Genomic DNA, 28000 nt, shown 5'->3' with positions numbered 1-28000 from the left:
TCCGGCCGGGCCTGCAGTGCGCCGAGGACGCCGCGCGAGCATGTACCGGCTCTTGAGCCCGAGCCTGGGCCGAGGCCTTCTGCGGGCCGCGGGGCGGCGGTGCCGGGCCTGCTCGGCGCGCCTGCTCCCGGGGCCGGCAGGAGGCCGGGCGCCTGAGGTGGGGGTGCCGGCATCCCGAGTCGCGCCGCGCGGCGGAGGCCCGGGCCTGCTGCCGCTGCTGGCAGGTGAGGAGCGCGGGCCGGGCGGGGCCGGCCGGGCGGGGACCGGGGCGCAGGCCGGGCCCGGTGACCTCAGAGCCCCTTCCCGCAGCGCTCGCCTGGTTCTCGAGGCCCGCTGCGGCAGAGGAGCAGGAGGAGGAGCGGCAGGGAGCGGGCGGGGCCGCCGCCGAGGGCGCGGCGGACGAGGCCGAGGCCGAGATCATCCAGCTGCTGAAGCGAGCCAAGGTGAGGCGGCCTTTGTGAGCGAGGCCTCTTCGTTGGCCCTGTGGGTGCGCAGTGCTCGCTCCAGTTTCCCGAAGACTGGAATGAGGGCTCCGGGGGTAGAATTGCCCGGAATTCGATGGGTCATGGTTGGGGGGGGGGCGGTGTTGGCATCCATCCAGGCTTGTCAGACTCCAGAGCCTGCAGTCAGACCGCTGCAGTCCCCAGTGCAGATGGAGGTGGCACCCCGGGCATCGCTCTTTTATCCAAGCAAAATTAGCGGAAATGTAGTTGTTTTTATCAGGGAGCCAGCCAAGCCGAAGAGACTGGCATCGAGAATTGGGAACGTACGGGGCGCGTCCAGAAAACGCACTTGAGTGTTGGTTCTGTTCTTTCTAAAGTCTTCCTTTTCTCCACAGTCTTTTCTGTTTTGTCCTCAGGTTATCTCATTCTCTGCCCCTGGGCTCGCTACCGCCTCGGTGCTAACGACATCCAAATTTATATTCTTGGGCTGCAGTGTGCTCCTGACATGCCCTCTCCACTTTGGGGCCTCACCTGCCCCTCAGACCTGACTGTTGATCGCAGAGGCCTCCCCGGCACGTTCCTTCACCATCTTCTCTTTGCTGCCATCTACCCAGTTTTCCAGCCTGGCAACCTGGTCGTTCTTAAAACCTGAGGGCACCTTACCACTGCCTCTCAGTACACTTCCAGCCCAGCAACAGTTACTGTTGCCAGCAAATTCGAAGTATTTCTGAAGTCTGCCGTTTTCTTTGCCCTCTGCTGTCCTCCTGGCCACATTGCCACAGCCTGCTGTCTGGTAGTCTTGCCTGCCCTGTTGCCCCACTCTTCACGCAGTAGCCTGAATTCGTTTTTTTTTTTTTTTTTAATGTAAATTGGGGGGCGCCTGGGTGGCTCAGTCGGTTAAGCCTCCGACTTGATTTCAGCTCAGGTCATGATCTCAGGATTGTGAGTTCGAGCCCCACTGCCGGCTCCCTGCTCGATGGGCAGTCTGCTTGAGGACCCCCCCGCCCCGCACACTCTTTCTCTCTAAAAATAAATAAATCTTAAAAGAATATTTAAGTTAAAAAATGTAAATTAGATCGTATTTTCTTTGCCTAAAAATTTTTGAGTGACTTCCCACTGTATTTATTATAAAATCCAAACTCCTTACCATGGCCTGCAAGACCCTACATAACCTACACCACCCTGCCTTGCCCACCCATTTAGCAGTAATCCTCTGGCTCACCGTCTCCCTTTCACATGTGTTTCCTTTCATTTCTTGAATGATTCTTGAAGACTCTTCTCTTCGACATATAGGGCCTCTGTTCATCCCCTACTCTCTGGGTCATTATTCCCCATAATTCCTGGTTGACTCTTTCTCATCCATCCTACCTCAGTTTAACTGTCACTTCCTCGGAAGGCTTCTCGAATTCCCATTTAGAGGGGACTCCTTATTGTTCCTTCCCATTACTTTTCTTCATAGTTTATATCAGTTGTTGTTAAGCTTTTATGTTCTACAGGGTTATTTCCAGCCTGTAGGAAGGGAAGAAGAGGATGTAGGGCAAGCAGCTTCCTTATAAAATAGGATGCAGAAATTGCTCACATTCCTGGTGTCTGGCTCTGTTGGCCAGAACTTTGCCGTGTGGCTGCACATAGCTGCAAGGGAAGCTTACCTCCCTGTTACCATTGTAAACGTAAAGCCTGGTGCATAGTTGGAATTCAGTAAATATTTGACGAATGAATGGATAGCTGTCTTCTGTGTATTGGGGTGTGTGGCCGTATCCCTTCAGTCTGGTAGCACATAACACGTGCTTTCTTTACATTTCATTTTCTGTTCCTTTCTTTGTTTTCTCTTTTCAGTTGAGCATCATGAAAGATGAGCCAGAAGAGGCTGAGCTGATTTTACATGACGCTCTTCGTCTTGCCTACCAGAGTGATAACAGGAAGGCCATCACTTACACTTATGATTTGGTAACTCTTCTAACAGTCTGAGCCACTGATGATGAAGGGTGGATGCAACAGAAGGGTTGTTCGCTCTCCTGATTTACGCTCCTGACCTTCAGGGTGTTGTAAAGCTCTTTCATTTTTGTTTTTACAACGTTTTCTTTTGGTTCCAATTTTTATTACCCTTGGGTACTAACATTTTATCACTCTTTGCTTATATGAAGTCTAAATCTCACACCAAAAATAAATGTCATTAGTATTTGTTTTTTCAGTGATGATTGGATCTAGATTTGGTTTGTCATCAGCAAAGATTGTGCAACTATTTACACACTCTATTGCTGTGCTTTGATTTTAGCAAATACCTTTCTCTTTGAACTATTTTTTTTTTTATTTAGAGGGTAAAAATAAAAGGAAGTCATTAGCTTAAAGGTTTTGAAGTAAGTAGAATGCAGTGCTCTAAACTGAAAAACAATTTGTGATTTGCTTTCAGATGGCCAACCTAGCATTTATACGGGGTCAACTTGAAAATGTAAGTAAGTAAAATCAGTTTGTGGTATTTTGAATTTGTGAAGGACTAGCTTCCAGGGAACTTTTATTAGTAAGGGTACAAACTTGGCTGCTGTAACAGAGACCCCAAAATAGAGTGACTCAAACAAGAGGGTGTATTTCTTTTAATGCATTATTCCAGAGTTAGCTGTGCACTGAAGAATGGTAGATACCTCTGTTCCATGAAGTGGGCCGCAGGCCTGAGTTCGTTCTAAGAGTGTTCTCGTCTGCATTGGTGAGTTAGCTCACCCCCAGCCTCCAGGAAGGATGCAGAGGAGGGAAAGGGCAGGCAGGCAGCTTCCTTATAAAATAGAATTTAAAAATTGTTCGCGTTCCTTCTACCTGCATCCCTTGGCCGAAACCTCATCATATGACCGTACCTAAGTGCACAGGAGGCTGATATGTTAAAAACTGAGGAGATATTGTAACCGAAAGGATAGGAGAGTGAATGATTAGGGAATAGTTTGCAGTTTCTGCCACAGTAGGTTTAGATGAATTTGGTTTCTACTCATTACAGAGTAGTTTTTAAGGTGCCCAGAAGAGGTGGGGTCCTGGTATTTTTGCCTGTTTTCCCATCACAAGGATGTTTTGCTCTGTGTATATAAGTGTGTGTGTTGTGTTTTACAAGGGGATGATGCATCAGTCTAGTACTTAGAATCCAGGGTCCCAAGTAAAAGAAAAATCTTTTCCTTATGCTTTTAGGCAGAAAAACTTTTTAAAGCAACAATGAGTTACCTGCTTGGAGGGGGCATGCAACAGGTAAGGACATTGCCTGGGATTGGGCCCTAGCTGAAGCAGTTTTCAAAATAGTTTTGCTTCCTGAAAACTCCGCTCAGCCCCCACCATGTGCTTTGGCGAAAAAAGGTGGATTTTTTTTTTCCCCCTTGGACCTGTATAACAACTACCAGTCTTCCACTGGGGCAAAAACATGGTTGCTGAGGGATCCAATTGCCTAATCTCTCCAGAAGGATAAAGACTATGGCTTTTAGACCAAAGTCTCTCTAGATGTTGATCAGAAATAATCCATGAGGAAATTTAACGTGTGTGAATTATCTTCATTTCCTTTCTCCCAACAGGAAGACAATGCAATAATTGAAATCTCTCTAAAGCTGGCCAGTATCTATGCTGCTCAAAATAGGTAAGTAGAGTCAGAATCTAGGTGTGGCGGCAGCCAGGGAGTTGGGCTATGGACAGAGAACTTTAACCGTAGGATGTTATGTAATTTTCATTTGGCTTCCAATCATCTGCGTCTCAAAAGAATTGGGTGTCTCACTCAGAGTGTTCCCCGCACCCCACCTTTGAAGTCTTGAGTCTTCTAGTTTTGCCCCGCTGTTTCCAATAGCCTGCTGAGTGGGGCAGACAGCCCTCACCCCTCTGGCTGCCCTAAGGCTAATCAGCTTTTCTGTTCCTGTTTAAACTGGGAAGGGAAGTTATAGTTAGAACTAGTTTAGCTCTGCCTAGAAGAGGAGGGAGCAATGTAAAAGCTGTTGGGGTAATATACTTTAAAGGAACCATTTTTGGATATAAGTGTCAACAAACCAGGAAGGTTTGGTGTTAATTTAAAAGTATTAGATGAGTCTGAAATCTTTTAAAGAAGAATCTTCCTGCTACACAGGAAAGGCTTTAGGAGATGATTCGGACATGTACAAATGGTCCCAGGAACACCGATGAGTGAGGCCTCATGCCTTCTATTCTCTCTAGGTGGAGTTCAAAGAAGGAACACCTAGGGTGTAAGCAAAGAACTCCTAGAGAGTTATATATGTTGGAGTGCATTTAAGGGAGGACCTAAGACTAGCTTCTCCTTAGGTTTTTAGTTGCTGCAGTAGCTGGGTACCAGAGGTTTGGAATGACATCAGACCTCATGCTATAACGAGTACTTATTGAGCCCGGGGTCCCTGGCACTGGTCCCAGCTCCTTCGTTATCAACAGAACCTGCTCGCTCCCTGCATTTGCTTGGACACTAGATGGGCTAGAACTTCTACGGGACTTTGATTTCAAGTCTTTTGAGGCACTTTGAGGTTGGCCTGTGCTGGGGAGCATCGCAGCTGGGATCAGTCTCTCTTGGAGGAGTCACAAACAGAACTGGAGGCCGATGGGCTATGAAGTGGGATAAAAAGAAGCCCGAAGCTAATCACAGTGGAGAGTAAGATGAGTTCATGATCTCATACAAATGAAAGTAGTAGACCCTGATAATTAGCCTGTTAGTTACTCTGTACGCTTGTCAAAAGTAGTTTTTTCATGTAGTTTTATTAAGAGAAACATGAGACCAGAAGATATATAACCAGACTTGGGGCTTAGGAAGGCTGATATTAGTAAGGGAATTGTTTCTAGACATTTTGCTCTGACTAGAAACATCGAGTGGGCAGCCTCCCCCTGCTCCCAAGTCCCAGCTGGATAGAGTCCCTCCTGCCAAAGTTTGGTCTGGAGAGGCTTCTATTCTGGGAACAGAGTACGGCAGTGGGGTTATCTCTTCTCCCCGGCAAAGCGCTAGAGGAGAAGGGGCGAGCTTGGTAGTGCCACTTCTGCTAAGAAACCAGAGCCACCACGGAAGACAAGAACCAGGGCTGAGCTTCTGGATGGAGAAAGAATTTCTGCTGTGTCTGTGCATGTCTTTCTAGAAACCAGCGGTTGACACTTGTTCTGTCCAGAGTCCGTCTGCCTGATGTTTGCGTGTCCTCTCCAGTGGGTCGAGGGTCCCGGGCTAGATTCAGGCTCAATGCCTTCTAGTGCCATAGCCAGGAATTCCATGTATGTAAAAGAAGCTTCCACTAAAGACCTAACAGGTCGGAAAGCTAATAAACAAAGCTAGTAAACGTCTCCAGAAATTGCATGAGATCCGTAGTCAGCATCCTTAGTGCAGGTGGCCTGAGCCTCCGTTCATATCAGTATTGCTTTGAGTGGGTGTAAGGCTTTCCCAAATGGAGAAACTGACTCACTGGAAACCGTTACTGGGAGATGGTGGAAGGCACTGGTTCTGTCCTTTACTAAGATTATAGCAGCATTCTTAGCTTTTTATGTCTTAAGCTAGGTTACATGGGTGACTAAGAACTTCTGCGAAATGGCAGATTGAGACCCCTTAGAAACTTTAGGCAGCAGTCCCTCTTCCCGTCTTACACTCCCCGTATTGCTAATGCTCACACCCAAGCCCGGAAAATGCAAATAAACAAGGAGTTTGTAAAAAGGTGAACAGCCGATTGCTGATCTTTGCTTTACAGACAGGAATTTGCTCTTGCTGGCTATGAATTCTGCATTTCAACTCTAGAGGAAAAAATTGAAAGAGAAAAGGAATTAGCAGAAGACATTTTGTCAGGTAGGGAAACCTGACTGTTTTCTGGACATTGCCTTTTTGCCTCAGAGCTTTACTCTTAACACTGCAGTAGAGGGCGAGGTACCTGAATTGGGGGAGGGCCAGTTACCCATTTGGGGAATTAAGTGGCTGTTAAGATCTCAGCAGAAGGTTTGGAATAAGATGTTTTGTTTAAATAACTTGACCACTGTTTGCTTTTTTAACCCTTTGCTGACATGTTCGTAATTTGTTGACTTTATTGTATATAATCTCTGGAAAATTGGGGAGCAGAAAGGGAAGGTCTTTTTCTTTTCTCTTGGTTCAGCTACCAGTCACAATGCTACTTAATTACCTTTTGGTCCTGGATATGTACCAAGTTACAAAAGGTGAAGAGAACCTCAGGGTTGTTTTAAAATTTTTTTTATTTATTCATTTGAGAGAGAGAGAGAGAGAGAGCACAAGCGGGAAGGAAGGGCAGAGGAAGAGGGAGAAGCAGAGTCCCTGCTGAGCAGGGAGCTCGATGTGGGGCTCGATCCCAGGACCCTGGGATCATGACCGAAGGCAGATGCCTAACCGACTGAGCCACTCAGGTGCCCCAGGGAAACTCGGGTTTTTGTAGTTCATCCTCATTATGGAGGGAAGAACATAAACAATGATGTTAGGAACAGAATGGGATGGTCAGGATGCTCTCTAGCTCTCAGCCATTCAGGTTTCTTAATATGGTTTGAAATATTGGGAATTTTTAGATTCCACATTCATCTGGTAATGCTTGCTTCACATGTACTCTGTGCCAAGAGCTAGCAAGATGCTAGAGAAACAGTGGTCACCTCTTGTCCCTAAAGCAATACATATGACTTGAGTTATCTGTACTCTGTTGTCTTCCAGTTCTCTCTCTCTCTTTTTGTTTAGGACTTATCTTTATTTATTTTAGAGAGAGAGAGCCAGGACGCGGGGCAGAGGGAGAGGGAGAGAGAGTCTCAAGTAGACTCCATGCTGAGTGCAGAGCCTGCCACGGGGCTTGATCTCACGACCCTGACATCATGCCCTGAGCTGAAACCAAGAGTCAGACGCTTAACCAAATGTGCCACCCAGGCGCCCCTCTTCCAGTTCTCTCTTGAACCTAAACCAGTTTTTCTCTTCCAGCACTCTGCTGAAGCCCCCTTTATCAAGGTCACAAGTTCTCAATCCTTATCTTACCTGCTCTACTTATTAGCGGCTCTGACCCTGGTACTGGAAACACTTTATTCACTTGGCTTCTGGGACACCTCACTGGTCACTCACCTTCCCCTTTGCCACCTCTAAAGTTAGCAGACTTTGGGGCTCACACCCTAGGAGATAGCATTTAGTCCCCCCATACCTTTAAATATCAGTTACACCTCTTCATCCCCAACTGACACATGGATTACAGACATGAACTGGGTAAAATTGTCTCCTCAGCATCTTGACCTGAATGTCTAGTGGTCATTTCACACTTGACATGTCTGAAATGGGTCTCTTGATTTTTTTTTAATATTTTATTTATTTATTTTGGCGAGAGAGCGAGCGAGAGTGTGGGGGGAGGGGCAGAGGGAGAAGGAGAATCCCAAGCAGACTCCAAGCTGGGCACAGAGCCCAACACGGGGCTCGATCTCACGACCCTGACTGAGATCATGACCTGAGCCGAAACCAAGAGTCAGACACTTAACTGACTGAGCCACCCAAGGTGCCCCGGGTCTCTTGATTTCTCCCACTTACATACTTGCTTCTCCACCAGTCGGCCCACTCAGTAAATGGCACCACCATTCACTCGGTTGCTTTAGCCAAGAACTTACGAATCACCTGTGATTCCTTCCTCTTTCCTGATGGTAAGTCACCAAGTTATATTGGATCGCCCATCAGGGTACATCCATGTCAGACCCCGTCTCATCCTCTCACCCTACTACTTTGGTCCAGGCCGTTATTTCTTGCCTGAACACCTGTAAAGTCTCCTCAAAGGTTTTCCTGCTTCCTTGCATTCCCTCACACAATCTGTTGTCCATGTAGCAGGCAGAGTGGTCTTCTAAAACTCAGTGCCTTTGCATCACCTTTAGAATAAAATTTCAGGACCCCTTTGGACCTGTAAGGCCCTACGTGATTTGACCCCTACCTACTTCTACATCATCCACTGCCCTCGCCCTTGCTCATCCCACTTTGACCACACTGGTCTTTTCCCTGCTGTTCTGTGCAAGCTCGATGCCATCTCAAGGCCTTTTCACTTGCTCCCTCTACCGAGCTGTTCTCCCGTATCTTTGCATGGCCAGCTCTCTTCGTTCAGTTCTGGGCTCCCTCCTCGGGGGCCTGCCCTGACTCAAACAGTGATCTCGTCCCATCTGTCCTTTACTTTTTCTTCCTCACACTTGAAAGTAGGAGCATGCGTGTGTGTGTTGTGTCTTCATGTTTGTATGGCCACTAAAAGTATATTTTGGTTCCAAGTGTCTTAGTATTTGTCTTCCCTGTCAAAGAAGGATAGAGATTTCATCTGTTTTGTTCACTGCTGAATCATTGGTGCTAGAGCAGTGCCTGGCACACAGTGGAGGCTCAGTAACTGGTGACTGTAAGAACAGAAGAGCAGGCAGGCACCAAGGAGAGTTTCAGTGTGGTATGGAAGTGCTTTGAGGGAATTGACAAAAGATGTAAAAACAAGTCTAGCTATCAAATTAGTCACGTTTGAACTATTCACACCCTTGCTACCTTTCATTTATAGCGTCGTTTCTTAAAAGTTTCTGACTCCAAAAGCAATACCAGTGCAATTAAGGAGATTTAGAAAAGCATCAGGAAGAAAATAATAAAGATCATCCATAATAGTACTAAGAAAGAACTACTGTTGATATTTTGGTGTATGTCTTTGCAGGTTTGTTTTCCCCCTATGCTGTTTACATTTTAAGAAATAAATTAGGGATCATACTGTATATGCTTTTTTTTTTAATTTAGTAATATATTGTGAAAATATTTTTTCCAGGCAAAGGAACTCTTGTTGGAGAAAGCAAATTAACTTCTATTATAAACATTGTTTTTACGTTTTACTAGTTACTCTATATAGAAAATGTGTTACGTTATCCTTAACCTTATTTTTTCTAAAGAAATATATTCCCACTCAGTTTTATTTGTATTTTTTAAGACTTATTTATTTGAGAGAGAGAGAGAGAGTGTACACATACGTGAGCAGGGGCAAGGGGCAGATGAAGAGAGAGAGACTCTCAAGCAGACTCCAAGAGGAGCGTGGAGCCGGACATGGGGCCTGATCCCATGACCCTGAGATCACGACCTGAGCTGAAACCACGAGTCAGTCACTTAACCAACTATGTCATCCAGGCAACCCCCCATTCCATTTTAAACAAAGTAAATCCATTATTGAATTCATATGCTTTTAATTGACATGACTAACTCTATCCCCAAAGTGTTTACTTCAGCTCACGTAAAAACTTGGTCTAGGGTACTCATTTTGTTCCTCATGTTGTAAATATATATTTACTCAGGAAATGCCCATAAAAATTTAAGTGAAAACAGCAGATTACTAAACAGTATAGTTAAGAGGAGACTAATTTTCTAGAATATGTAGATTAAATATAGGTATAGAGCAGGGCTGCATGATACCAAAATATAGACAGGGATTATCTCAGGTTAGTAGGTTTATAGGGGATTTATGTCTTATTTGTGTTTTTCTGAATATTCTATAATTTCTTGGAACAAATTATTTTTTAAACTAGTTTCTTGCATTACCTATATAGTATAAGAAGTCAAGGACTGTTATAAGAATTAATTTAAAAATAGCATTTCCTTGCAACATGTCTTCCTGGAGTCATTTTCAACTCTTAACCAATTTCTTCTGGTATTTTCCTTCATATTTCTAATAACAAAATTATTTCCTGACTTATTTTTAGAATCTGTTAACTGACAGAGAAGTGAAGATTCAGTGCAGCTTTGGTCCGGTCTGCGTTATTGCAAATATATCAGTAGTGTTAGTTGTCGAGCCAAGTAACAAGATCACGTGACTGCATTTGCTTTTGTGTATAACTTTTTGTTTCCTCTAAAGTCAGAGGTGTTTTTGTTGCTTGTTTTTTTGTGTGTATGACCGATTCTTCTGTTAACCGTAGTACTTGCTCTTCTGAGTTCCTAAGCTTCTCTGGGGCTCTGCGGAGCCTGTCGGCTTTCTACAGCGTCCAGTCACCTTCCTGTCATGGGCTTAGTCACTTACTGCCTTTTGTCCTCTGCTTGTCATCTCCCACGGTTTTTTTGATCTTTGTCTTCTCCCTTGATTCTTCTGTTTTTTTTTTTTTCTTGTAACTTTAAATGTTGTTTATCCTTTAACTCTGAGAGAGTAAAGATAAATGCATGTGTTCAGTCCAGAACAGTGTATCTGCATGGAAGTGAAGTCTTCTGTGACAACAGGTGGTGTCCAGATCTGTTTCTTTAGAATAGTGTCTCAGCACTGAAATTCCAGGTCAAAAGCAGCACATTTTAAGGTTGTTGATGAATATCACAAAATTGCCCTCGAAAGGACTGTATTAATTTACATTTTCTGGTTCTTTGAATTTTCCATCATTTGTTTTGTGACTTTGGTCAAATTAAGTAATCCCTCTGTGCTTTTGATTCTCAGAATGTGACTAAAAGTAATACTCTCTTATAGGAGTGGTAGAAAGATCAAATGAGTTAATATCGATAAAGCACTTAGAACAATGCCTAGTGCAGAATAGCCACTTGAGGGTTAACCATTGTTAGTTTTCATTATTGTGATAAGGCGGTGTGCCCCTTCTCCCTAAAACTCACTGATTTTTATAACTTTTGCCAGATTGGTGATATAGCAGTGATGCATTAACTAGCATTTCTTTGATAAGCAAAGAGGATGATCATTTATTGGTGCTGTTCTGTAAGAATATTAACTCTGTCCTGTCACGTTTTTTTCTTTTCCCTTACTCATGCCTGTAAAGTTTGGGGTTTTGGGTTTTTTTGGTTGTTTTAATTAAAAATAAATGTGAAACTGACATTTGTATAGTCTAAGGAACAATGAGAACAGGCAGTGACCCAACACTAACAATACCTTTGCAGTGTCTGTGTGTCTGGTCTCAGTCCCATTCCCCTTCCCACCCCAGAGATACTGGTCTGCTGAAGCTTAGGTAGTTTGTACAGGTTTCTTTTTTAAAATTTATATAAATGAGGAGCCTGGGTGGCTCAGTCATTTAAGCATCTGACTCTTGGTTTCAGCTCAGGTCATGATCTCAGGGTCCTGGGATCAAGCTCCACATCAGGCTCTACGCTCAGCAGGGAGTCTGCTGGAGATTCTGTCTCCCTCTCCCTGTGCCCCTTCCCTGCTGCACACACACATGCACTCCCTAAAATAAGTAAATCAATCTTAAAAAAAAAATTTATATAAATGAATCACACAGTATGACTTGCACTTGCCTTTAATCTTTTTGGAGTTAGATCTGAATTCATTTATGTGTATTTTCCTTGCTTTTATTAATTTTAAATAACTATCTAGAATTATTTAGAACAGCTATTCTATGCCAGGTATTCTAGGATTCACATAGAGGGAAGTGAGGCAGAAGTCCCTGCTCTTCTGGAGCTTAATGCTTAGAAAGGTATTTTTCAACTTTGAAATCAGATAAATATTCAGCCATCTTTCCTTTGAATTTTCTTTTTCTTTATTTCTAAACTGTGTTAACGTAACTTTGTAACACATCCGCGGTTAATCTTGGTGTGATGTTTGTAACTGCTTTCTTAAAGACGATAATCTGTCCACGTTAACGTGCTTATTTAAATTATATATGCTTGCATTTCTTTTGGGGCTTTCCATTCGATTCATTCATCTGATGGCTTGTATAACAGTATACGTTGTTTGAATTATATGGTAGCATACATTTGAGTTACACAGTAAACAGATTTCACACATGCTTCTTGTGTAAAATTTTCTCCCATTTTATTTTCACTCGGTTTTTACCTGAATATTCCATCATTTTGTCAAATCCCTAAAGTGCTTTGAATTTCTAGATTTGCATTATGTTATTAAATGAATTTGGGGAGATTGCCATCTGATAAGTTAGCATTTCACTGCAAATAGCAAAAAATCTCAAATTACGCTAAGCAGTAAGGGCACATACTATCTCATGTAACTGGCGCTTCGGTGGAAAGGGGCAGACTGCTGAGTTACTTGACCCACAGCTCATTGAAATCCTGAAGGGGGGATTCTTTCCATCCCCTGTCATTCTCAGTGTGCTCTGGCTTTCTCTACATGCTCCCCTGGTGGTTGAAAAGTGACGGTATTAGGTCCCAGGAATCTCATCCAGAAATGGCAATGTGTGGAGGAAAAGGAGACTTCTTTGGTATTTCTCTTAGAATCAAAGTAATCCTTGCTACAAGTTCCCAAGTGGATTCTTCCCTCCTTCTCATTGGCTGGAATTTGGTTACGTGGCATTTCTGACGCAGTCCTTGACAGGAGAAGTGGGAGTAGCCCGATTCTCTAAAATCGACCAGGATCCATTCCTAACAGAGGACGGGATTCCACTCTGCTTGAATCCTGTGACAGAAGAGTGGATGCTGGAACAGACAGCAGCTCTGCTAGCAAAAGTCACTTGCTACGCTGTCTTTGCAACACAGACATACCCAGAGCTATCACAGGTTCAGTTCCAGACCGCTGCAGTGAAGGGCATGTCGTCAGACGGTGGATCAGATGAGGTGGTTTCCTAGTGCAGATAAAACTGGTGTTTACGGTGTGTAGTAGCATTATGGTTAAAAAAATGCACGGACCCTAATTGAAAAATACTTTATTGCTAGAAACTGTTAACCGTCGTCTGAATTTTCAGGAAGTCAACATCTTTTTGTTGGTGGAGGGTGTTGCCTCAGCGTTGACGGCTGCTGACCAACTGATCAGGGTGGTGGTCTGGGGTGAAGGCTGGGGTGACGATGGCAATTTCTTAAGATAAGACAGCAGTGAAGTTTGCTGCATTGATTGACTCTTCCTTCCACAAATGATTTCTCTGTAGCACAAGTTGCTGTGTGATAGCATTTTGGCCCCAGTAGAACTTCTTTCGAAATTGGAGTCCATCCTCAAACCCTGCCACTGCTTTATCAACTAGGTTCATGTGATATTCTAAATCCTTTGTCATTTCAACAATCATCACAACATCTTTACCAGGAATAGACTCCATCTTCAGAAACCACTTTCTTTGCTCATCCATGAGCAGCAGCTCCTCGTCCATTCAGGTTGTATCATGAGATTGCAGCCATTCAGTCCCATGTTCAGGCTCTACTTTTTTCTTTTAAATAAGATTTTATTTATTTAAAAGATTTTTTCTATTTATTTGAGAGAGAGCACAAGCAGGGGGCAGTGGGAGAGGGAGAAGCAGACTCCCCACTGAGCAGGGAGCCCGACGTGGGGCTTAATCCCAGGACCCTGGGATCATGACCTGAGCAGAAGGCTGACACTTAACTGACTGAACCACCCAAGCGCCCTTATAAGATTTTTTTTTGAACATCTATTTATTTATTCGAGACAGAGCATGCACATGGGGGGAGGGACAAAGGAAGAGCATCTCAAGCAGACTCCTGACTGAGTCAGGATCTCATGACCCTGAGATCACCACCTGAGCGGAAATCAAGAGTCAGAGGCCTTAACTGACTACACTACCCATGTGCCCCTCAGGGTCCACTTCTGCTTCTAGTTCTCTTGCCATTTCCACCACATCTTCAGTGACTTCCTCCACTTGAAAGTCTTGAACCCCTCAAAGTTATCCATAGGGTTGGAATCAACTTCTTCCTCTGACCTCTTCTGACTTCTCCCCATGAATGATGAATGTTCTTAATGGCATCCAGAATGGTGAATCCTTTCTAGAAGGTTTTCAGTTTACTTTGCCCAGACCCATCAGAGCAATCACTGTCAGGCAGCTAGAGCCTTGTGAAATGTACTTCTTAAATAAAAAGACTCAGAAGTTTAAATGACTCCTTGATCTACAGGCTGCAGAGTAGATGTTGTGTTAGGCCTGAACACAACATAAATCTCACTGTCCCATCTCCATCGGAGCTCTTGGGTGACCAGGTGCATTGTCAATGAGCAGTAATATTTTGAAAGGAATCTTTTTTTCTGAGCAGTAGGTCTCAACGGTAGACATAAAATATCCAGTAAATTATGTTGTAAACAGATGTGCTGTCATCCCGGCTTTGATACTCCATTGATAGAGCACAGGCAGAGTAGATTTAACATAATTCCTAAGGGCCCTAGGATTTTGGGAGTGGTCAATGAGCATTGGCTTCAGCATAAAATCACCAGCTTCATTAGCCCCCTAGCAAGAGAGTCAGCCTGTCCTTTGAAGCTTTGAAACCAGGCATTGACTGCTCCTCTGCAGCTGTGAAAGTCCTGGATGGCATCTTCGTCCAATAGAAAGCTGTTTCATCTACACTGAAACTCTGTTATTTGGTGTAGTGTAGTTGTTTAGTGTAGCGTATTCATTATCTTAATGAAGATCTAGAATCTTCTGGAGAACTTGCTGCAGCTTCTACATCAGCACTTTCTGCTTCACCCTGCACATTTGTGTTACGGAGACGGCTTCTTTCCTTAAACCTCCTGAACCATCCTCCGCTAGCTTCAGACTCTTCTCCTGCAGCTTCCTCAGCTCTCAGCCTTCGCAGAATTGAAGGGAGTCAGGGCCTTGCTCTGGGTTAGGCTTTGGCTTAAGGGAATGTTGGGGCTGGTTTGATTGGACCTTCCGTCCAGACGACTAAACCTTTCTCCACATCAGCAATAAGGCCGTTTTGCTTTCTTACCATTCGTGTGTTCAGTGGAAAGCACTTTCCCTTTCCTTCTAGAACTTTTGCTTTGCATTCACAACTTGGCTGACTCTTTGGTGCAAGAGACCTCGCCCTCAGCTTGTCTCAGCTTCTGAGATGCTCAATTATTTATAGCTTTTGATTTAAAATGAGAGACATGTGACTCTTCCTCTCATTTGAGCACTTAGGAGCCGTGATAGGATTATTAATTGGCCTGATTTCAATATTGTTGTGTCTCAGGGAAGAGGGAGGCCCAAGGAGAGGGAGAGATGGAAAACCATATGGGCCAGATCTCTTTTAGAGGTGATTCTCTGGCAACTTTTTTTCTTCTTTCCTTGATCAATACTCATATATTTAAATTTCTTCCACTTTCTTGATTTGATTTCAGTATGTAGGACAGTACCAAGAACACGGCGTTAGTAAGTATCTTGAATGGGGTGCCTGGCTGGCTCGGTCGGCAGGGCCTGTGATTCTTGATCTTGGGGTTGAGGGTTCAAGTCCCACGTTAGGTGTGGAGCCTACTTTAAAAAAAACAAAAAATAAAAATATCTTGAATAAGTGAATGCTTGGGTGACAGATGTTTGGAGATCTATATTTTCCTAGAAGAAACTTTATGGAATTATGTTTTTAAAGCATAACTGACAGTATTCTGTTATGAGATCATATTTCTTTCCTAAGTTCATGGATTTATTTCCTCGTTTCAAGAGATTCTTTTTTTCCCATTGACTCCTTTCTCCTCCTTTCCTTGCGCTGAAAGTTTCATTCATTTTCATATTTTAAATAATCAAAACACTTACGGAAAGTGGAACTATTTTTGGTCGCATATCTGGTGTCATGAATGTTTGAAGTCCGGAGCCTGAGTTTGAGTTCTGGGTCTTCCATTTCTTCACAGTGTGACTGCAGACAAGTTATATCACTTCTCTCTCCTTGGTTTCCTCATCAATAAAACAGGAATAAGAGTAGAACCTGTGTCTACCTTGTAGAGTTGTCCGGGGATTTAAACGCTCCAGGACAGTGGCTAGCACTAAGTACTCTGTAAGACTTTGCTGGAATGTGATGCCTTCGTTAATTTATTAAATGCCTTGGCTTTTTCAAGTTGTGTTTACCACTCTCCGTTTATGTAGGACCTTCCTGACTGTTGTTTCTCCTTGGTTTTTTCTCCTGCTTGGTTTGGGTTTGTTTTGCTCTTTTTCTAGTTTCTTAGGTGGAAGATCAGGTTGATGGTTCAAATCTTTCTTTTCAGATATGGGCATTTACAACTATAAATTTCCCTCCACTGCTTTAGCTGCATCCTATAAGTTTTGGTATGTTGCATTTTCATTTTCTTTTTTTTTTTTTTTTAAAGATTTTATTTATTTGAGAGAGAGAGAATGAGAGATAGAGAGCATGAGAGGGAAGAGGGTCAGAGGGAGAAGCAGACTCCCCGCTGAGCAGGGAGCCCGATGTGGGACTCGATCCCGGGACTCCAGGATCATGACCTGAGCCGAAGGCAGTCGCTTAACCAACTGAGCCACCCAGGCGCCCTGCATTTTCATTTTCATGTATCTCAGAGTATTTTCTAATTTTTCTTGTGATTTCTTCTTTGATCCTTGGGATATATTGGAGTGCATTCATGAATTTTCACATAATTATGAATTACCAGTTTTTCCTTCTGTTGTTGATTTTTAAGTTCATCCCCCTGGGATCAGAAAACATGCTGTATATGATTTCAGGCCTTTTATTTTTTATTTATTTTTTAAGATTATTTATTTGAAAGAGAGCCTGAGCCCAGGAGAGGGAGTGGGCAGAGGGAGAGGGAGAAGCAGGCTTCCCGATGATCAGGGAGCCTGATGCAGGGTGGATCCCAGGGTCCCAGGATCATTACCTGAGCCGTAGGCAGATGCCCAACTGACTAAACCACCCAGGTGCCCTGATTTAAAAATTTATTGAGACTTGTTTTATGATATAGTATATGGTTTGTCCTGGAGACTGTTACATGTACATTTGAGAAGAATGTGTATTCCTTTGTTGTTGGGTAGAATGTTCTATATATGTTGGATAGCTCTGGTTGGTTTAAAGTATTGTTTAAGTCCTATATCCTGGCTGATTTTGTCTAATTCTAGACAAGATAATTTGGCTTTGTGATTTTTTTTCTTCATACATGTTTTTATGCTGTTTAAACAGTCCTAGATACATATCCTCATTGTGAGTTATCCCTTCATTAGAAAAATGATTTTTTTTTTTTGTCCTACTTAAGGTATTGGTCACAAATTTTAGTTTTACATCTACTGTATCGTACTGTTCAACTTTTTTTAAGTCATTTTGTTTTCAGCGTGTCTTTTGTAGAAGTCTATGTTTGGATTCTTTTTAAACCTAATCTGAATATCATTGTCTTGTTATACCAAATCTCAAAGCCTATTTAAAATTAGTATTGAGAATGATATTTGGTCTAATTTTTTGCATTTAAAAAACTTTGCTTTCTAGGGCACCTGGGTGGCTCAGTTGGTTAAGCGTCTGCCTTCAGCTCAGGTCAGGGTCTCAGGGTCCTGGGATTGAGCCCCGCGTTGGGCTCCCTGCTCAGTGGGGAGTCAGCTTCTCCCTCTCCCTCTGCCCTTCCCCGCTGCTCATGCACTCCTCTTGTTGATTTTTAAGTGCCCTTGCTCTCTCAAATATTTTTTAAAAATGCTTCCCATTTTTGTTACTTTTTTTGTTCTGAGTTCCCCCCCCTTTTTTTTTAAATTTTATTTATTTATTAGTCAGAGACAGCGAGAGCACAAGCAGGGGGAGTGACAGAGGGAGAAGCAGACTCCCCGCGGAGCAGGGAGCCCAACGCGGGGCTCGATCCCAGGACTCTGGGATCATGACCTGAGCTGAAGGCAGATGCTTAATTGACTGAGCCACCCAAGCGTCCCTCTCAGTTCCGTCTTACAGGGACTTTTTCCTCACTAAAATTCCACTTAGAGTTTGGAGGGAAGGCATCCATAGGGTTTTCAGTTGCTTCTGTAAAATGAGTACAGTGAAACGTTCTTCTGCTTTTCCCTACTTGTTTTTTCTCTACGATCTGGAATTTTAGACTTACTGGGATTTATTGCAGAGAATTTTGCAGCCAGCTTATTTGCCTTCTGTTGGAGATAACATGTTTTCTCGTGCTGGGTTGCTTTGTAGGAGTTGGAAGTCTTGTCAGCATGAGGTTAGGGGGCTTAGTCTCTTTTCTAAGATGCAGTTCTCGTGAGCTTCCGAATACATCTTTATGAACTAGGTGTGGTCTACTCAGGCGTGTCCATTACCTGAATATCCACCTCTCTCCCCTGTCCTGTATATTTATCCTCTCAGTTTCCTTGTCTATACTTTGGAAATTTCTCTGGGGTATAATCCATATTGCTGTCTTACCATTCAGAAAAGTTAGTTCTGTGCCTTCTGAGTTTTTTTTTTAAAGATTTCAAGCAAAAATGAAGTGTAGCCACTTTAAAGATTTTTTTTTTATTTATTTTATTTGAGAGAGAGAGAATGAGAGAGAAAGTGTAGCCACTTTAACAGATACCTGTGTACCTTCGCCTCAGCTTTGTCAGATCTAACTATTTACCATCTGTGCTTCAGAGTTCTTTTTTCTAAGTTTAAACCCTGGTGTACTCCCACTCGGTATAAATACTATTCTGAATTTGGTGGTTTTTTGTTTTTTAATTTGTTTGATCTTTATAATTCTTAGGCCTGTTTATTACACTTGTATATATCAGTAAACAATATACAGTGGGGCTAGTACGTTTTTAAACTTTTTTTTTTTAAAGATTTTATTTATTTGAGAGAGAGAGCACACAGAAGCGTGGTGCGGGCAGAGGGAGAGGGAGAAGCAGACTCCCCGCTGAGCAGGGAGCCCAATGCGGGGCTCAGTCCCAGAACCCTGGGATCATGATCTGAGCTGAAGGCAGATGCCTCACCAACTGAGCCAGCAGGCACCCTAGTATGTTTTAAAACTTTATATGAATGGTATCATATTATACATTTGTTTCTGCAGTTTTTCATGCAACATTATCTTATTGAGATTTATCCGTGTTGATACTTAAAGCATCAGTTTTCCTGTCACAAAGGCCTGTCTCCTTGCCAAACCACATGTCTGCTGGTTGCATTTGTCTGCATCTGCTAGAGTCTAGACTCCCTCTAACTGGTCCACTATGGTAGGGCGTGCGGGGTAAAGAGTGATACAGGCTTGGGGTGGCCCTGATTGCTCCATTCCCCGCAACTGCGGTCTAGGATCCCACTGGATGAATGGCCTCTGGGTCTCCTGTAGATGGACATGAAGGTTCCTGCTGTTTTACCATGGAAAATAATAGCTCCTTGAACCCTCTTGGACCCGTGTCTCTGTAAACACACACACACACACACACACACACACACACACACACACACACACATATGTAAGTTACTCCCTAGGGAATGTACCTAAGTGTGGAATTGCCGGGGTGCGTGCACTAGATGTTACCAAGTTGCTTATCAGTGTGGTTTTACCAGTTAACATTTTCACTAGCAATGTGTTTGTGTTGTTGCTCTGTATCTTTGTTGTTGTTGGACTTTATTTTTTGATGATCTGGTGGGTGTGAAATGGGGTTTCAGTGTTTTTTCTGATTGCTAGTGAGATACAGACTTTTCATACATTTATTGACCATGCGGATTTCCTGCTCTGAAAATTGTCTCTTTATATCCTTTGCTTATTTTCTTCTGAAGGGTTGTCTTTTTCTTAATGATTTCTAAGAGTTCTTTATGTATTTGATCAAAATATTTTGTAGGTTACATATCTCTTTGTGTCCTTGTCTTTTCACTTGAGGGCATTTCACATACAGAGATTAAAATTTGTAATATTATGATATTTTCCTCTATAGTTTGCGCCTTTTGTGTCTTGTTGAATAAAATACTTCTTTCTTCTAAGGTCAGAAAGGTCTCTTCTAACTATTAGGCTTTTTTACATTTAGTCTTTACCTAGAATTTTTTTCTTACTATTATGTTAATCACCATACATTAATTACATCATTAGTTTTTGATGTTTACCTAGAATTTTTTTTTAAAGATTTTATTTATTTATTTGAGAGAGAGAGAATGAGAGACAGAGAACACAAGAGGGAAGAGGGTCGGAGGGAGAAGCAGACTCCCCGCTGAGCGGGGAGCCCGATGCGGGACTCGATCCCGGGACTCCAGGATCATGACCTGAGCCGAAGGCAGTCGCTTAACCAACTGAGCCACCCAGGCGCCCTACCTAGAATTTTTAATATGATGTGAAGTAGTGGTAGAATTTTTCCTACTTTGCGGACAGGGTTATAGCTCAGGGCTATTTTATTAGTCATCCGTTTCTTACTGATCTGTGATAACATCTGTGTGTTGAGTTTTCATAGATTCAGGGAACGCCAGTGTTGTTGAATTCTATAATTAAAACTAATTTTTGGTTTAATTCTTTCTTTTCCATCTTTAGTGCAGTACCTTTATGTTCTTAATTTTCTTTTTATTTGTTCATCCATTCAACCGGTCCTCCAAGAAATATTTTTTGAATGCCTGTCATGTACCGTACATGTTACTATAGGCATGGAGAGACAGCTGTAAATATGAGGAAGTTGCTGCTTCATGGAGCTCAGTTTCTAGTGGAGGAAAAACTCATCATAAACACTATCCAGCAAATGATAGTATATCCAAAGATGATTAAGCGCTATGGAGACATGTATCTGAGGGACTTCGTGTGCAGGGAATGTGTGGGGCTGTACGCTATCGTATAGAGGGGTCAGGGAAGGCCTCGTTGGTAAGAAACCTGAAGAATGGGAGGGGATAAGCCAAGCGGCAGTCTCTAAAGAAAATTCTAGGCAAAGGAAGAACACATGCAAGGCTCTGAGGTGGATCATACTGGCCATATAAGTAATTATGCAAAACCTGCTTCGTTTATAGTCTTGGATTAGTCAATTATCTAAAATTCTTGGGGGTGAGGCTCCTTTTTTATTGTCTCCTGATTCTCATTTATTGTGAATTTCCATGCTTACTACATTTGGATGATAAATTCATCAGCAGGGTTTTAGCTGGAAGATGAGACATTCCCGGAATGTTTTATTCCAAGCACTCAGGTCCAAGCTGAAATGAATGCTTAAATGCAGACCTCAAGCTCCATGTGGCTCAGGCCTGTGATAGAGGTTTCCATGGTTGTCGTCCTCCCATCTGGATCCCAGGCTGGCCCATGCACGTTCCTCCTGACCCCCCCCCGGGGAGGACAGGGTCTCGGGAGGGGGCACACGATGCCTCCGATGGTCATTCTGGTTTTATGCACGGGGCTTCCGATCTGATTCTCTGACTGACAGAAGTTGGAAGAGCTCAGTTCCGGGTTACAGAGACGCTCAGGCCGTCCTCACAAAACTGGGCTTTTGGGGTGTCAAGTCCCACGCTTCCTGCTCTGGGTTTTTAGCTTACTCCTAGTGTTTGGCCCTTGGGATTTCCTTCTCTTCGGAGCTCAGCTGTGCGTGCAAAAGAATAGAATTGATCAGTCATCATTACTGGAACCACTCCGTTCAGAACCAGTATCTTATCACATTCCTTTTTAGTCTGCGTTTATGTAAGTCTGCATTTGATATATTGATACATTAAATACACTGCCCCGTTCTCGTATGGTCATTTCTCTTGGTCATTTCCCTAGTGCATTTGACAGTGCCATTTGCTAGTATTTTGTGTAAAAATTTCTGTGCTGTATCTTGTTTCATGGACAGATTTGAGGTAGCTTCTCTTTTTCTCTGGTTAGAAATAATATGTGAAAAAGAATTATAAATTTGAAGAAATAAATACGATCTCCTTCTCAGATTCAGATAATCTTTGGGGGAGGCTCTGTCTGAGCAATCCCAGTGTATTTCTCAGCTGTTATGGGCTATCTGATTTGTTCTTGTCTAATTTCTAGCAGTTTTTGTAGTAATATTTCAAGAAACTATATTTTAAATGTTACTGCTTAGAAAAGGAACTCTTTTGGTACTTTATTAAAGCTGTGAAGTTTTCTCTTGATTTGGCAGTATGCTAAAGGTTTTATCATGGAGCCTTTTTATTTCTCCCTTAAGGTCTTGTTTTTAGAGAAGTTGATTCTCCAAAATTATTTTCATTTTTCATATTATAGAGTGCGATATGAATTTGAAATGCATTTTTCTTAACAGTGAAAAAATATTACAGCTAAAATCATACCTTATTAATTATTTCTAAAAATCTTTACTATCTTTTTTTCCACTGTGGTTAAGTTCCATTGCTGATAACAGTAGTGATGATTTTCTACTGGAATTACCTATCAACTTTATCATACTTTCTAATTGTAAAATATAAAAAGGACTTTTTACAAACATAGAAATATTTAAAAAGAATTAATAGAAATCCCAGAAATAGGAGTCAGCAGTCATTTTTGAAGCATAGAATTTCCAGAATTGGAATAATTATACATTGTTTTGTGATATTTGGGGGGTATGGCAAACAGGTTTTGTCTTTAAATGTCATCGAAGAACGTGTGTTTTAGTTCAAAGTCTTCTGATTGTTACAAATTACATATCTTCTTGGACTTTTGTTTGTACTTGAAGAGAACATAGAGATTTGTCTCATTCCTCTCATTTTCAACTGCCATTTTTTGTTGATTATCTTGCAGTACAGTTAATTTTAAACTGCCCCTCGATTATATAAGCTTTTGCTCAGCATTTTTGCTCGTGGTTAGATACTTGGTTTCAGTGTTTCTTCCTGGCAGAGAAATATGGGATCTTTACATGGTAGCTGGTGCCATACTGTCTTTGCTTTTCTATATTTATCCATACATTCGTCTATACTTTTAATATTTATGCAAATAACTTTTTTGATGTTTTTTGAAAGTATATTTGTAAGGCGATCTATTTCAAACTATCCCTCGTTTGATTTTAAGATGAGTATATACTTTTTGTATATATTTAAGTCAAAGCAAGTAACTTCAGATTTCTGCTTTGCGTTCTTAACTTTTAGCCTCTGGGGCGCCTGGGTGGCTCAGTCGTTGAGCGTCTGCCTTCGGCTCAGGTCATGATCCCGGGGTCCTGGGATCGAGCCCCGCATCGGGCTCCCTGCTCCGCGGGAAGCCTGCTTCTCCCTCTCCCACTCCTCCTGCTTGTGTTCCCTCTCTCGCCGTGTCTCTCTCTGTCAAATAAATAAAAATCTTAAAAAAAAATTTTTTTTCAGCCTCTGATAACATGTCAACAGCTGCCTTCATCCACCCCAAGTGCACTGGCCTATTTAAACTCTCTTCAATCATTGGTCATCCTGTTATTTGGTTCCATAGTCATCTTTCAATTCTGTCTGCCTTTTGTACGTTTTCTGAAACTTTGAGGATAGGGAAGGAACGGTGTCTCATGTGAATTTGCTGGGAAACCCAACTGAACATCGTGGGTCGGGTGGGTCATAGTTTGCTTGCTGAGTTTGCGTCGCTTGTACCCACCCTCCTGGGTCTCTGTGTGCCTGGCTACTCGTGTCTGTGCTCGGGGTCTGTGTGCTCGTTCATGTGGCCTGAGGTGTTCGAAGTTTGTTCCTTTTCGGACACTGTGTCGTCAATACTGTAATTTGCCCAGAGCTGCTGTATCATTGCAGCCTTTCTTCTTCTTCAAAAAACGGATTAACTGTTCTTTCAGTTGGCTTGTGACTTTCTAGTTCAGGATTCTGAGTGTTTTCTGGTTTCTTACCAAGCATTGCCTTTTTTGTACCTGAAAACTCTTTCATTTGCCCTATATTTTCTTTGTTGTTAACTCATTCTTGGAATTTATCTTTACCTGTTTCTACTAAATAACAGTTTTGACCTAAAAAGAATGCTCCATACCTTGATGCTCAAGGTCTTACTTAAAATGTGGGTTAAAGTGGGGCGCCTGGCTGGCTCAGTCGCTAAGAGCGTGCAACTCCTGATCTCGGGCCGGGGAGTTCAGGCCCCACGTTGGGTGTAGAGGTTACTTTAAAAAAATAAAATCTTTAAAAGAAAAATGTGAGGAAAAGTTTGTCATTTAATTGGATATTGCAATATTGTGATTTTAAGATACGGTCATTCAGATGACCAAAATCTAGTTCTCATCTAAACTTGGTCTTTGTCCAGTTCCTGGCTCAGAGCTCCCCAAACCGTGGAATTTCTTGTGCTGGGAGTGACTAAGGTGTCTTTTGTTATGTTAATTAGGAGACTCTGGGCCATCTCCTAAGGAGGGTTGTCAAGAGATCCGGCCCTATAATTAGAGGGTTGACCATTCAGTCCCACCCCGACCTTGGGGGAGGCGGGGAGAGGCCGAGGGGCCGTAGGTTTAATCTGTCGCCAACTGCCACTATGTAATGGCACCTCCATAAAAACCCGGACAGAGCTCACAGGTTCTGGTTGATGAACACGTGGAGGTGCTGGGACAGTGGTGCTCTCGGAGAGGGCAGAGAAGCTTCGCGCCCCTTCCCACATACCTTGTGCTGTGCGTCTCTTCCATCTGGCTGTTCCTGACTTACATCCTTTTGTAATAAACAGTAACCCAGGAAGTAAAATGTTCTGAGTTCTGTGAGCTGATCTAGCAAATTAATGCAACGGAAGGAGGGAGGCCCGGGAAGCTCAGGTGTATAGCCCGTTGTCAGAACCTGGACTTGCAGTTGGCATCCTCAGTCGGAGGGGGTCGTACTGGAAGCTGCAGTGTTGCCGGCTGCTGTCAGAAGCCCGGGGTTTGTGACTGGTGTCTGATGGTGGGGGGGGGGGCGGGGGTGTCTGGTAGGACTAACCCTCAGCCTGTGGCATCTGATGCGGATCTGTGAATTCGCACACACCCTGCTGGTGTCTGAGAATGGCTTCTGGTGTGGGCACGCCCCCTCCCCCACCGCACACACTGAAATTGGGTCCGGGAACAGTTCAGATGTTAATCCACCTGCATTGTTGCCTTTGTGTAACAAAGTGGAAGGTCAGAGGTACTTCTTCAATGACAGGACACATTCCGAGGGTCCTGGACTGTGAAAATACGCGTGGGCCTTGGTAACAAGCAAGAGGTTGCAGAAGCTTGGCCGGTTCTCTGCCTTACTTTCTCTGTTGTGCTTATATCATATGCCAGCACTGCTCTTATTTCCTTCTTAGTGGAAGAGAAAGCCAACACCCACCTCCTCCTTGGCATGTGCTTAGACACCTATGCTCGCTACCTTCTGTTCTCCAAGCAGCCATCACAGGCACAGAGGATGTACGAAAAAGCTTTGCAGATTTCTGAAGAAATGCTAGGAGAAAGACACCCACAGGTAAGGGAGGAGAGCAGAGAGAGGAGCTGTAAAGCAAAGCTTTTCAGAATTTCCGGGTGTGAGATGCCACACTCACTGGGGACAGATGCTCAGCGGATGGTCCTAGCTGCTTCCCGCCCATGCGCCCCGGCCCCTTCCTCTTCCTCCCGCCGCTCTCCCACCCCCAGCTACGTGCTTCAGGGAGGCTCTGAGGGCCGCCTGCCGGCTCAGGACAGTGTGCGGCTCTTGATCTTGAGGTCGAGCGTTTGAGTCCCACAATTGGCGTAGGTGGAGATGACTTTCAAAAAAAAAAAAAGAAAGGGTTTGAGACCTCGCATCAATTACCGGGTCCGTCCAGAGCATTCTGCGTGCATACTGGTTTACACAGCAGAGCAGCCTTTCCAAACAGTAGGTCTCACCAGGCACCGGGTGCTTCTCGGCCCTCCGGGTGCACGGCCACAGCGTTTTGGAATCCTGAATCTCAGTAAGAATCTTAGGAGGAACAGGTTAATACGTGAAGGTTCTTGCCTCCCTTGCCCCACAGGTAAAGTGCCAGGGGAAGTGGGGAGGGGAGAGAGGGACTGCACTGAAGAGTCAAAACCACTGACAGAATTTAACCACGCTGTGCAGAACGCTCTATTAGAACAGAGAACGTGTTGAACTGAAATCTTTATGTTTCTCCTCTATCAGATTAAATTCTAGGGGTGGGAACTGGATTGCTTTTCTCTGAGATGCCTGGTACCCCCAGTGTAGGACACAGAAATTTTAACCAGACTGAACATGTCCCAAGGCTGGGGTCGAAGGGCAGGGCAAGGTACTGGGCTATGAATTGTCCTCAGGAAAGGTATTTAGTCACTGAGGAGTAAGAAGACAAATCTGGAATTCACATCACAAGAGCTAGAACTGAGGCTTAAAGCCGTGACTTCAGGGGATGAGGTAGGTCTGCCGTTCTTAGTGTCAAAATTTTAAAATGCTGATTTAAGAGTTTTAAGATTCCAAACCCTTAATAAAGGGAATCCCCCTAATACCAATAATCTACATATTTCTTCTTCCCAATGAATCTTAGAGTTACCCGTAGGAATGACATCCTAAGAAGGCGCTGGAGGCTGGCTTCTCAGGACTGCTGAACCTTAAATGAGATCGTTAACAGCTGCTTCTTGCTGTTTTATTTGTGTGTGTGCTTCTAATTTGGTCATTCGATTAATATGTGATATTCATCCTGTTCCCAAGTTTCTAGATTTGTATCATTTTCCCGAGTCGAACAGATGCTCTGTGCTGTACAATGTGAACGATAAACGTCCTGGGGCTTGTTAAAGGCTGATGCCCTTCACCTGTGGAATGCTAGGAACCATGAAATCTGAAGCATATATTCACTCTACCAAACTCCAGATTGTTCAGTCTGTATAGCTGTTGTGTTTTGTTTTTTTTTTTTTAACTGGCCCTGGTTTCTATTGCGTACAGACCATCGTGCTGATGAGTGACCTGGCGACCACCCTGGACGCACAGGGCCGCTTCGACGAGGCCTGCATTTATGTACAGAGGGCGTCCGACCTGGCCCGGCAGATCGAGCACCCCGAGCTGCACATGCTGCTCAGTAACCTCGCCGCCATCCTGATGCACCGAGGTAGGGCGCCCCGGAAGCCGGACTGCCCCGGCTTGAGGGAAGGGGGTCCCTGCAGGTAGGGATCTGTGAGAAGGTTTTGGGGAGGGCAAGGGGCAGGCAGGAAGCTCCGGAACGAAGAGGCTGGCTGAAGGTCCCCAGCAAGGACGTGTGTTTGGTTGAAGCATCACTGTGTTCGGTGGTCGGGACTTGCCTGGCGAGCCCAGGCTGAGGGAGGCGGGCCCAGCGTCCAGAGGGCCAGCTGGCGGGACTGGGAGGAGAAGTGGCCGTGCCGGCCCCCTCCCCCCCCCCCGGGGCTCTGGGAGCACACAGCGGGTTAGCTGCGTGCGGGCACGAGTGCTCACCCTGCGGAGTCTGGCAGAATCACTCGGAAAACCTGCATTTCTCTTTATTCTCCCTTCTCTCTGGGTTATTTTAGAGCGATATGCACAAGCAAAAGAGATCTACCAGGAAGCGCTGAAGCAAGCAGAGCTGAAAAGAGATGAGGTTTCTATACAGCACATCAGGGAAGAGTTGGCCGAGCTGTCAAGAAAAAGTAGACCTTTAACTTAATTTGATGAAGCGCTAAATCCCTTTTTGTTGTAGGGCGTTTTCAGCAACAGCGATTAGTCCGGTCTCAGTGACGCCCAAATCAATGGCTTAGATCCTTTCTCCTTGATACTCAAGTTTTGTCAGCGTAGCTATGGTGAAGGACAAGTTGTATACACTGCCACTTTGTGTTTTTAAAGGAAAAACAGCTTTCACCCCTGGCCGATTTTGACTCTTAAGGACAGATGTCAAGTGATGCTTTCAGTCGTAACCTACTGGTGAGGTGCCGTCCGTGCTGGTGTCGGTGGACGTGTGGATGGAGACGGGCCAGGTTTCCCTTGGGTGGGTGCGTGGTGAGTCAGCCAGGCATCTCTAGCCTAAGATTTTGATCCATTGATTTGTTACCCTCTTTTTCATTTTATCGCTATCTGGCAGATCAGAGCTACATGTCTCATGGCAAAGGGGGATTATGGTGAGTTATTTTTCTTCTCTCTTTCATGAAGCCCAGTGTGGGATGTAATGCGTAGTGGAGCAAAAGTATTGTCTTGGTTTGCACCAGCGTCCAGCATGAAGTTTTAAAGTAGGAATTAGGCCCTTGAAAAATATACCTATTTAATTATAAGTAAAAGTGAAGTGTATGTTTTTATATCCGGTTACATACGACTATGAAAAGGGGGA

At 43.8% G+C, this 28000-nt stretch overlaps 1 protein-coding gene across 1 annotated transcript; it reads left to right on the top strand.

Moving 5' to 3' along the window:
- On the top strand, positions 1-27709 carry TTC19 (tetratricopeptide repeat domain 19). The gene is made up of 10 exons (XM_073881778.1): positions 1-224; positions 310-443; positions 2280-2390; positions 2854-2892; positions 3612-3668; positions 3986-4047; positions 6125-6219; positions 25040-25194; positions 26635-26797; positions 27213-27709. The coding sequence occupies exons 1-10, from the start codon at positions 41-43 to the stop codon at positions 27344-27346; spliced, it is 1134 nt and encodes a 377-aa protein (XP_073737879.1). The 5' UTR covers positions 1-40; the 3' UTR covers positions 27347-27709.
- Positions 27710-28000: the final 291 nt, after the last annotated feature.

Source organism: Callorhinus ursinus, unplaced genomic scaffold (assembly GCF_003265705.2).
Source record: "Callorhinus ursinus isolate GAN/ISIS: 27379988/994484 unplaced genomic scaffold, GSC_fseal_2.0 scaffold43, whole genome shotgun sequence".
Taxonomy (NCBI): domain Eukaryota; kingdom Metazoa; phylum Chordata; class Mammalia; order Carnivora; family Otariidae; genus Callorhinus; species Callorhinus ursinus.
Note: the sequence above shows the minus strand (reverse complement) of the source record. Positions and strands in the feature narration are given on the sequence as shown.

Bases quoted from the DNA above. Each gene is read 5' to 3' on its own strand.
- TTC19 (XM_073881778.1), top strand. From the start codon at position 41: ATGTACCGGCTCTTGAGCCCGAGCCTGGGCCGAGGCCTTCTGCGGGCC. The intron at 225-309 runs GTGAGGAGCGCG...CCCTTCCCGCAG, and splicing joins CCTGCTGCCGCTGCTGGCAG to CGCTCGCCTGGTTCTCGAGG. The intron at 2,893-3,611 runs GTAAGTAAGTAA...TTATGCTTTTAG, and splicing joins TACGGGGTCAACTTGAAAAT to GCAGAAAAACTTTTTAAAGC.